This window comes from Pomacea canaliculata, linkage group LG6 (assembly GCF_003073045.1).
Source record: "Pomacea canaliculata isolate SZHN2017 linkage group LG6, ASM307304v1, whole genome shotgun sequence".
NCBI lineage: Eukaryota > Metazoa > Mollusca > Gastropoda > Architaenioglossa > Ampullariidae > Pomacea > Pomacea canaliculata.
In genome coordinates this window covers 15,529,089-15,540,512 of record NC_037595.1, presented here as the reverse complement: position 1 = coordinate 15,540,512, position 11,424 = coordinate 15,529,089, and the positions used below count along the sequence as shown (strand labels likewise).

Genomic DNA, 11,424 nt, shown 5'->3' with positions numbered 1-11,424 from the left:
CCAACACTGCTTGTCCGAAAAAGATTAAGACAGGGACTTTTTCATTTAATTACTATATTTAACACCGTATGATTATTTTACACCATGATTTGATTTTGCGCTTATCAATTTGCTATTTAAAATCAGTGAATATACTCAAATAATAGGAAAACGGTTATTTGCAATTTTATTTATAATTTATCACACGATTAAGACCTTATATTTTTTGTCCCAAAACATGACAGATTATTTCATCTTGTAACTCAATTACATAAGTTAATATAGACATTCTGGAGATGTTTTGTGGTGTTTCACAATGTCTAACACTTTTAAAATAGTTCTGTGTGCTTTTGTTAAAGAAAACCCCATTTATATTAGATATACCTGTATTAGAGATACAGTGATGTGTTAAGAATGATGAAGATAATATGAAAGAAGCATGTAAATGAAATCCTTGAGGTATAAGGAAATCTTCAAAAATAGGTGACTAAGCCTATATGCATATCTGTAAGTATATGTGTTACGGTGTACATAAAAGTTAAAGCATTTGTATGAGATATGTGTTATTGTAATATCTGATTTTTACAAGCTATCGAAATGTACAATTGTAATGGAATGAATCCTCCACTGCCTTATTGTTATGAAACAAAGAATCTTTAACAACCTTTACTTGCTCCCACAAAACATTGTGACTTGCTTGCGTAAAGAATGTTTTTATGAGTAGTAGTTTGTTTGCATTGGCTTCTTTAACACTATGCCTTTTAAATGTGTATTTTTGTACTTTTATTCATTGTACAACGTCAAAGAACACTTTTATATATTAAATCTAGTTATTTTTTTGTGCATGTGTGTGGATACCAGGGCTCAGGAAGAGAGGGTGGGGGAATAGTTGTCATATCACATGGATGCATAGGTAGATTGCTATCTGTCTGTTAAGACCAACGCTTAGCCTCTTGGGAAGTTCTCCGCTGTTAGTCTCGGAGAGCCTAAACAAAGAATATAATGTGACTAAAAAGCTTTGTACAAGCATGCCTCGTTTTAGTAGTTAATCTGAAATGTTTATTGTAAAGGCATGCCTCATTTTAGTAGCTTAACTGGAAAAAATCGGCTGCCAGCAGTCCAGTAATACAAGTTCGTGATATCACTAATGGCTCGTCCAACACGCACCTGGCAGCTGCACGTTCCTTCAACAAACAACACAACGATTATTTGCTTGAAACTGCTCAGATCATGTTATTTCATAAGACACAACATCATGAATTATTCGCAAAGATCAAGGTCAAAACAATGTTCTAACAAGAACAGAAACTCCAAAATATGCGATATCTTCTAGACCCACCGTACGCTAAATATTAACTCAGAATAGTCGTCAACCTATCAAAATAGAAAGGTTACTCACACGTACGCTCACTCGCACTCTCGCACTGTCACACAATCTTGTCATAACTGTCAGTCGATCATCAAGTACTATATTCACAGGCGATATAAAGCCTAACCTGTAAATTTCAGCTTCCAAAACCGATTAATTAATTATCCGCTAGCAAAGTACGAGATTCGCACCTGCGATCAGAAGAGCCCTAACAGTGTATTACGTCACGCTGACAGTGACACACGTCACGCTAGTACACCATTCACAACATTGCCAGCCGTCAATATATCAATCAGAGTGACAGTTCGAGTTATTCGGACGTTGAAAGTCTGCATTTCTCCTTGTAAAGAAGCAGTTGTTTTTTGGGGTTTTTTTTTCAGAACCACGAGAAATGCTGACTGTCAGCGTCCGAATAATTCGAACTGTCACTGATTCTCTCTCGCTCTGATTGGTGTTGACTGCAGGCAATGTCCTGAATGTGGAACCAACATGACGTAAGAGACTGTTATCAGCGCTCGTTGATCGCAGGTGTGAATTGTATCGAATAATTAATTAAAGGATGGGTTTTGGTGACTGAAATTTACAGGTTAGTCTAATATCTTAGACCCAAAAATTTTTTGGAAAGGAGAAAACCTGAACTTTGCAATAGTACTGAAAATCACTTTCCCCCCGTTAACCGGCAAAGCCACGATCGTGGCCCATCTTGCTACAGAACATGTTATAATAGGCCAAGCGTTTTATACTAGGTAACGCATGTTATTCTATGTAACACATATAGGTAAAAAGTGTCATGTTCGGTAAAACGTGTTAAACTAGGAAACACGTAGTATGCAAGGTTAAACATACTACTCTCCTATTTTTTCAAATAATCTTTTTCCGATTTGTCACACTTGTTCGTGAACTTTTTTTATTGAATTTTGTTTTTTCTTTGTTACATTTTTTACGATTTTTGGCGTTTATTTTTTTATTTTTTGCCTTTGTCTGATTTTCCAGTTCTTCTCCCATTTTTTCACAATTTGTCTTTCTCCCATTGCTACCACTTGTTTCCGATTTTTGTTATTGAATTTTTTTTTTCTTTTGGTACAAATTTAACGATTTTGGCCCAATTGTTCCCGGTTATGTCTGTTTTTTACGATTGATTTTAATTTTTGTCTTTGGTTTTTTTTTCAGTTCCTCTCCCATTTTTTTCCAATTGATCTTTCTCCGATTTTTTCCAATTGTGTCTGATTTTTTTTTTTTTATGTGTTAGGGATAAGGTTATGGTTATGGTCATGGTTAGGGTTAGGAATAGCGTGAAGGTTAGTGTTAGGGTTATCGTTAGTTTTGGTGTTAGGGTTAGGGTCATGGTCACAGTTTCTGCTAGGGATAGGTTTTGGGTTAATATTATAGTGTTAGCGGTAGGGTTATGGTAAAAGTCAGGGTAGGGTTAGCGTTACGGATAGCGTCCAAGGTTTGGTTACGATAGGGTTACGTTTTTAATTAGGGCTAGGGTAAGAGTTCAGTTTAGGTTTAGGGTCAGGGTTATGGTTAGTGTCGGGGTTAGAATAGGGTCAGGATTAGGTTTGGGGTAGGGTTAGAGCTTGATTTGTGTTAGGGTTAGAGCTAGCTTTGGGGTAATTGTCCGGGTTAAAACTAGGCTTAGCAGTATGGATAAAGGTTGTGTTTGTGTGCTATAGCCAGTTCTAAAGATTCGGCAGGCTGGCCATCTGTAACGGTTGAGTGCTCTGTCGCGCAATGTTTAACTCTTTTGACGAGTATTCGACCACACCTAATTAGAACACTCACTCCATGTTCAATCACCAAATCAATAAAATAGATCAATATATATATATAAATCAAAAGAATTTTATAAAACATTCTACATATATATATATACAGAAATGGTTTACATTTAGGTCCAAACGTTGTTTTAAAACTTATCTCTCCTCGATGCCGCTCGCCTCCTAAATGTTCACTGTTCGAAATCCAATATTCACCGTTCAATGTTCACAGTTAATTTCTTTACTTACGTCAATAATATAAGTCTAATTTCGGGCTGGCGTAAACTTCCAATACAAAACACATTCACTAAGTCCGGAAAACAATTCCTTACGTCTATTCGAGACGGACCTCTGCTCGCCAGCATGCAAACTGCATTAACTCGGAAAGTGATGATTCTCTCGTAGTCCGAGGCTGAGTCGCCTCTCCCTACACCTGGGTTGTCCCTGGTCACCCTTTGATCTTGCACCGATTCATGGAAGATCGCAGGTTAGGGTTAGCTCACAATTATTATATTATTATAGCATGAGCTCACAATTTCTACAAATAATAACAAGTATATTCGGGTACTGGTCGCATAAACACGACACTCTCCGTGCTCATTTTGCCTATAGTGTCTGCTCCTTATGCGTTGCCGCTGAACTCCAGGAGATCTTCAGTCTAGAAATCATAGAAGTCTGAGGAAGCGCTTGGCTAAAAATGCGGAGTTGTGGTTCCTAATGATTCATGAGTATTTCCGCTTTATTTAAAAAAAAAAAAATTACTCCATTTCTCGTTCTCGCGATTTAGCAATACTGATATGTAAACACTTTAAAAAATGTTATTGTGATAGAATATCCTTCTTCAGACTCGATACATAGTTAAATAATTCTTTAGTATTTTAAATATTTTATTATTCATAAAGTGCTTGGCAACATCACATTCCACTTGACAGAGTTTGCAGTTGAGGACAGCTTTAAAATGACTTCATATAGGGTGGGTATATTCTTTAGAGTTTATGTTCAGCTCACCTTCGTGGCAGCTTCTTGAGCTGCAAATTGTTCTTAAATATACTTTAAATTTATTTTGATAAAAACAAAGAAGGTGTTTCCTAAGTACATGTATACGCGCTTAGACGAATTAAAAACGGTAAGACCGCCAGTGTTTCATTGAGCAGCTTGTCTACATGGCTTCCGCTTGTTTAAAAATTAAATAAAGTGCAGTAGGTAAAAGTACAAGTTTACTTATATGGGGCTTTACTAACCGAAAAAGGCTAGATATTAATGTTTGAGATTTAAATAGAAAGTGTTTGTTAGGATTGGGCAATTCTTTTCTTGGCCGTTTCATGTTTGTTATGGCGTCCATAACAACCTATGTCAGTGCGCTGTGAGACTTGCAATGCTCCAAAAGCAGCACAGGTTATTGTCAAACGTTTTAGAAGTATGAAAAGTACAACTGGGCTTCCTTGAATCTGACAATATGGTTGCTTCAATATTACAGTTAAGTGCTCAAAGTTTTTTTTGACTTTAGTGGCTTTCCTGGTCTCAACACTATCAGAACATGGTCTACTCCAAGAGAGAGTTAGTCAGCCAGGGTTTGCAAGTTCTGTTCGGCCAGGATTTTTTCCTTAGTTGGTTTATGTAGCCTTTTCATATCCCAGGTTGGGATTTCTTTGGGTGGTCCAGTGATTCAACTGTTAGCACCTGTCACCAATACATTGAGGTTTGGCTGTCCTGGGTTCCTATCTCATCTCGGGGACACTGTTTACGGGGCTAGCTGCTTTGCAGATATATAGCCTTTGTTGGTATGATTTAAAACACCTTTCCCCCCCCATGTTTGCAAGATTTTCCCTGTCTCTAAGGTTTCATATCTAAGTTTGTTGTTTGGCCTTCTAGTAGTAGTTCATATCAATGATGATCTCACAGAAGTACAAAAGTTGGTCTTAAAGGAGAGCAAAGGCTTTACAAAACCAACAACATTTTTTAAAAAAGGTGTAGGTGTGCGTGTGTATTTATTGTCTTGTATGGATATGTCTGCCCATTATGTTGTATATATATATATACACTCATATTTGTATAGGTGGTTGGGTTTGTGAGCAAAAGAAAAATGTCTTTCTTGGACATCCTCGGATAAACAATAAAGTTGGATCTGATTTGAAGATAACTTGAAAAAAATGATTTTCAATAGTACTTTTTGAAATCTTATGCAGTGTATCCCTAAGCAAAGGATGCAACAAGAGTTTTTGTTTGTGTTACTGTTCACTTGTTGTTTGCCATGTGATGGCAAGTTATTATCTTGCAGGGAAGGGCTATTCTTAATAATATAATATAATTTCTATGCTCTGATTCCTGTTGCTGGTTTTCTATACCCATTCTGAATTCTATGTACACACCCTCTGCTCAGCTTCTGTTTTTCTTTTAATCACCATGATCTTCAATTCATCTTACATCCAAAAGCTGTCATTGGCAAAACTGAGTCAGGCACCCAGTGACATTCTCTGTTGCTAGGCTGGTGTGGACCAAACATTATTGGACGTTAGTTTGAGCAATGTAGTCTCCCCATGTCTTCAAAAGACTTGCAGTTTCTTGTGTAACTGCGGCGGGGCAAACGACAGAGACAGCAAACATGAAAGTGTTTTCTGGCTGGAATCTTTCACTGTGGGAAGCTGTTGTAAATCCATAAAATCATTATAATAATAATGGGTATTTGCAATGCACAGCACCACAACCAAGGTAGATCCCACTCATTTATTATTTAGTTAATTAGTTCAACATTAAATGTGCTAATTGTTGATCTGCCCTTTTTTTGAAAACGTTTGAGTGTTCAGCATGAGTGTGGTCACACATTAATGAACATGCAAACTCTACAAATAATCACTTAAACTCTTTTTTGTAAAATGTTGTGGACAACAGCCAAACAATGTTTTACCCTATTTTTACACTTTTAGCATTATTTCCACCAAGTGTGCGCAGCTCCAGTTTGACTTGTCCTTTCCCAATTTTTCTTTGTGTCTTAACATAAAATTGAAATTTGGAGTGGTACATTATTAGAATTTCTACATGAGATAAAGAATAACCATCACTTGATGCTTTACAAACTTTATATATAACATTTTGCTGGTTAGTTTTTCAAGTATGTATCAAATTTTGAATATAAAATGAAACTCTATCACAGGCAGCTGATTCCAAGAGGGAAGAATTTCGGAGATACCTTGAAAAGGCTGGAGTCATGGATGCATTAACTAAAGGTATCATTAGATGTTTATTCAGAGGCATGCTACTGTCATACTGTCACTGATTGTGTTGAGTAAGCAAGTAGTGAAGAATCACAAGAATGAGCATTTGAAAATGCCTCCTTTTTAAAGCTAGAAGAAAATTTAATGTTTATATATATTTCATTCATATTATGTTGTGTATTTGTAGGTATTTTGTAGTAGCAAAGAGTATAGTGTCCTCAATGCGAGTTGCCATCAAGCAACACAATATTTTTGCCATATAAAGTATTCTACCTTATTATCATAGACTCAAATATTGTGATATTTTATTTTAGTAAGGGTTTAAAGCTATGCTTAAATTATGTTATAGGACAAAAGACTACATAGTCTTGAAAACAGTAAAAAAAATATAGATACAATATTATAATTGAGTGTGTGTGTTATTATTTCCACAGTTCTTGTTGGGCTCTATGAGGAACCCGAAAAACCAAACAATGCCCTGGAGTATCCTTTTCTATTCATGATCACTTTTAAATAAATGAGTTTCCTACATTATCTGCTCTTCTGTTTAGTACTGTTACAGTGGGGGAAAAGATAAAGTATTGAATTTATTAGATAATCTACCTATGTACAGAACCCTATGCTATCTCCAGTGAAGACTTGGTTGGATAGAACTTTTTCTTTCTGATGTTTAATGGTCACTAACAAATTAAGAAAGATGAGTACTGAAATCTTATGTGTAGTTCTATTTAAAATTTGTCAAAAAATGTTTCTATTGCCTTGACCATTTGTGACAGCTTTTTTACTGATAGCCGAGTCACTTTTTGGTCATTATGTGCTGGATGATGTAGCCTTAGTTCTGGCATGACGTAAAACGTAAAACCCACCAGCTACCTCTCAAAGAGGTTGTAGTTTATCAAATATGTCATCTACACCTAAAAATTGTGACACAAAAGCAGAAATAGAAGTGGAAATGTAAAACAATCTCATGGCTCAGATAGCACAAATCTAAAACAAAACATTTTGATGTAGTATCATCTAAAACTACCAAATTTGACCAGAAAAAAGGTAGCCTGCCTCCTATAATATGCTCAGACAAGGCAGACTACTTTTAAGTGTCCCACCCTTTAGAATCTTAAACAGTAGTTGCTTTATCTCCTGTTGAAAGAAAATCTTGAATTTAAGCTTAAAATTTATACAGGGTATGAAATTTAACACCAGTCAGTTAATTTTATTATTTTTTTGCCTATGAGGATTCAACACTGTTCCAATTAAGGCATTGTGGTTAACATTTCTCACATAAATTTATCAATATATACTAGAAAGAAATGTTTACATCTAATACCTACCCCCTCTCCCTTTTATTTTTAGGTTGTTCTAAGAATAGTATTATAACCTTGACTTTCATGAGTTTCCTAAGGCAACACCTAGGAGCTTCTGGTCCAGAAACAGCAGATGTGGAGGCATTAAAACTTGAAGTGACAGAGCTCAGACAGAAATGTGAGCAACTTCAAGAGGAGAATACTGAATTAAGAGCTAAGGTGATTTTTTTAATCTTGGCAAATATTTTTTTAATGAAATATCTTAATTACATTCATTCTGTCACAATTCTAATCCTGTGGGACAGACCCAAAGCACTACATTCACTTGCTTATAATTGATATTTAGCCAGCAAATCATTAAGAAAAATTTTATTTGTCAAGGCCCAAGACCTAAGACAATATAGAATGGTGAAACATGGAAGTAAGGGCTCAAGGTAGACTTATTTTGTGCTAATTTTTTAACAGGAAATATAAATATTGGTCATTATCACAAAAACACTTTTCAATATTGATTTGCTTTTGGTGGACAAATCTTTGGAAAAGCACGGTATAAATCCTCATTATTATTATTAATAGAGCATATAAGAAACCTTGACTTAAATCTTGGTACCCAATCTTTCTCAAAGCTTGACTATTTCTAAATCATAGGCAATCTCTAATGCATCTGCTAATACTTGCTCATATCCTTTATCACTTTTCAGCTTTTTGAAATATTCCATAGTTTGTTGCATCTTCTTTATTGCTGTCTTCAAATCAGATTCTTTGTCTTGATGACATTTGCTGGTAATATTTCCATCAAATAGGATGTTAATACCACATCTCTAGTGCTGCAACAAATCTAAACTGGCAAATGTGATTAACAAGGTATTAACAAGCACACATGTTTCCCAGGGATTTCTAAAGGTTTGCATTTTCAGAAATATCTACAAGACCATCATAAAAGTTCCCTAGCTGGTATCTCAGAGGTCACAAAGTATAAATTCTACTTTCCCATCTGGTTTCGCTGTAATATCTGAGAAATGCTTCAGTTGTCATAGCCTTGTGTTTGCAGATTATCTACTTCCAACCCCATTTCTTGCAGCTCTTTAAGAACTTTTGTCATAAATGCACTTCCAGTTTCAGACAGTGGTATAAATCCTAGGAAATTCTTTTTTATTAAAGTGTGAGACCTAAAACTAAGAGTGTTACTTTCAGAAGCAGTCACCACACTAACAAACTGAATAATGATTGTCATTTGCTCACTGTGACTAGCTGTTAAAATCTACTTTATTGCATTAGTCATTTTTATATCTTTTTCCAAGATAGTGTATCATTGTTTTTAATTCTTTAAAAATGTTCTTGCATCACATGGTATAAAAGTGCTAAATATTCTACAGACCAAAAAAGTTGCCATTTTCTGCACTGTGAAGGTTTTCATTTGAACCATGAAATGCAAGATTCTGCATTCCTAGTACCCTCTCTAGTCTTCATAGGAGTGGGTTGAACTTTTGACTTCATCTGTCAAAGTTGCTCCAGAAATTTTGACTGCATCTGCTTATGCCCCACTTGTATACTCCAGGAAGCATGGTGAATGAAGCATAGTATACAATTTGTTCAGCTGACATATGATTTAATTGACTGCAGTTTGGTTCTCTGTCATGCAGGGTCATGATGTCATGGAACTGAAATGCTATGTTATATCAAAATTTTTTTTTTAAAAATTTCTTTCTTATCACTTCATTCAAGTCTGCATGGAACGCCAGAGTATATCCTATCTGATCCGTAGGAAGAGGATATAGGCATCCATCAAGGCAGCATACTCTCACAACTCTCTTCAACATTAAAAGTCTGTCCAGGTTTGGCAGGCTCATTGTATGTAGATGACTTTGCTTTCTGCATCCGAGGCTGAGCCCTACCATTTCTTCAATGGTATGCAAAATGGGTGAGAAAACAGCTTCAAATTTTCTCCTAAGAAGTCAGTATTTTGTAAATTGCAAGGAATGTTTCCAAACCCACTTATCTGTCATTGGCACAGTACTCAAAGTGGTCTAGGAAGTAATATTTCTTGTGGTCATCTTTGACCACTATTTTGCCTTCCACATATCAAAGCTCTACACCTCTCATGTCAGAAAGCTGTGGACATTCTTCAAGTAGTTGGCCACATCAGCTGGGCTTTTTGGCCAAAACACTACTTTTTTTTACATATTGTCTACTGTTTTATTGTTTTGTTCCTTGCGTTGGCTTTTCTTGTTGAGGATGTTATATCACCTGGGGTTTTTGTCTCAACTTTTTTTATGTAATGTTACCTTTTCTCAAAATGATAAAGCATTAGCTGATGGTGTGGCATAAACACAAACCTCCCTCACCATGTGTTCTAAAAAGGTTTAGGAGATGACCTTCACTGTTTTTAGGGGAGGGGGAATCATGTCAGAAATGTGTTAATAGCTTTATGAAATGTCAGAACTGGTTTCTTAAAGATATGGGTTATAAATGACAAACTTGATTTAGTTCACCATTTTCTCTCAATTTTAAAACTTTTTTTTTTGGATTTACAGTGATTATTTGGTACTGTACATTTCAATTATGATTAAAGTATATCATTACATTTTACAGGTGCAACAGTATGAGCCAGCTGCTGAGCAAGAAGTTCCTGAGAACTAAAGCTATTCATTCCATTTTTGACAAAATGTACCACAGTTACCTGTTTTACTTTTGCATTATTTAGTTTCTCTTGGACAATGATATTACTCTGATCAAATTTATAATTTCTTATTGAAATCAACAGGCATAGATTCCAATATTTCTTTGTCATTATTTGTCCAAAAGATTATATAAAATGAAAAATTAAACTCAGGATTTTCTTCGGTGGGTTTGGTAAATGCCTGTAGACATTAATCCTCATACACATTTTCCTACATGAAGAATACATTCACATCAGCATTTTATTTTAGGGTAATTTTTGTTTTTGTTGCAAAAGCACTAATGCAAAAATGTTCCCTTCTGGTGGTGGAGTTGGGATAATGTCACATTGCACATGAAGGGGACAATTTTTGTTGGGTGGTTTTGTGTTTTTCTCCTCTTTTTTATTTTTAAATGTGGATTTGTAGATTTTTTTTCTTTTGCACAGGAGATGCTGGATATATCAAAGTGCTTTGATTATATTTTGTCTTTTTGTTGTGTTTTATTGTACATACCACTTGATTTGTGGACAATTTTATATGAAGATTGAAGCAATTTGCTGTCATCAGACACTGAGTAACCTTGCAAGAAATAAAATTTATCATGTTATATTGCATTGAATTCATTTTTTAAGTGATGTTGACCAGGACATATTTCTAAAGGGAACCAAGGGTAAAAGTATTTTTTATGTTCAGTTATAATAGCAAAGAGGTATTGTCTCATTGATTCTAGACATTTGAACTGGATGTTTTGCCTTTATTAGTCATTTTTTGTGTTCATTTTCCATCACACTTCCTCCATCCGCATGGGTCCTGCTTCTCACGCCAGGGCTGAACACCCAGCCTCTCTCTGGCTGGGTGACAAAACTGGCCTACCTCTTTCTCTTATGCTATTCCCTTTCAGCTGTACTCTTTCTAGATTGAGACGGATGTCCCTCACCTAATCGACTCATTGCCCCTGGTGATCCTCTTCCAGAAGTCAAAGCCAGAAAACTTTAGTAATGACCTAGCATACCTGTACAAAATGATCAAAGCTATTAGTAGAAGCATCAGTGACAATTTACTGCAGAAAAAGCCTAGGCCCACGTCGATGGTTAGATGGCTCACAACTGCTAGAAGGATGTCGGCTGTGTGTGGCAACAGTGC

General features: G+C 35.7%; 1 protein-coding gene across 1 annotated transcript; it reads left to right on the top strand.

Annotated features, from left to right (window-relative positions):
* The first annotated feature begins 3,863 nt into the window (after positions 1 to 3,863).
* LOC112565585 (c-Myc-binding protein-like) lies at positions 3,864 to 10,888 on the top strand. Its single transcript, XM_025241119.1, has 5 exons — positions 3,864 to 4,081; positions 6,260 to 6,332; positions 6,755 to 6,803; positions 7,711 to 7,840; positions 10,214 to 10,888. Exons 1-5 carry the CDS (start codon positions 4,067 to 4,069, stop codon positions 10,259 to 10,261), a joined length of 315 nt encoding a protein of 104 aa, XP_025096904.1. The 5' UTR covers positions 3,864 to 4,066; the 3' UTR covers positions 10,262 to 10,888.
* The last annotated feature ends 536 nt before the right edge of the window (positions 10,889 to 11,424 follow it).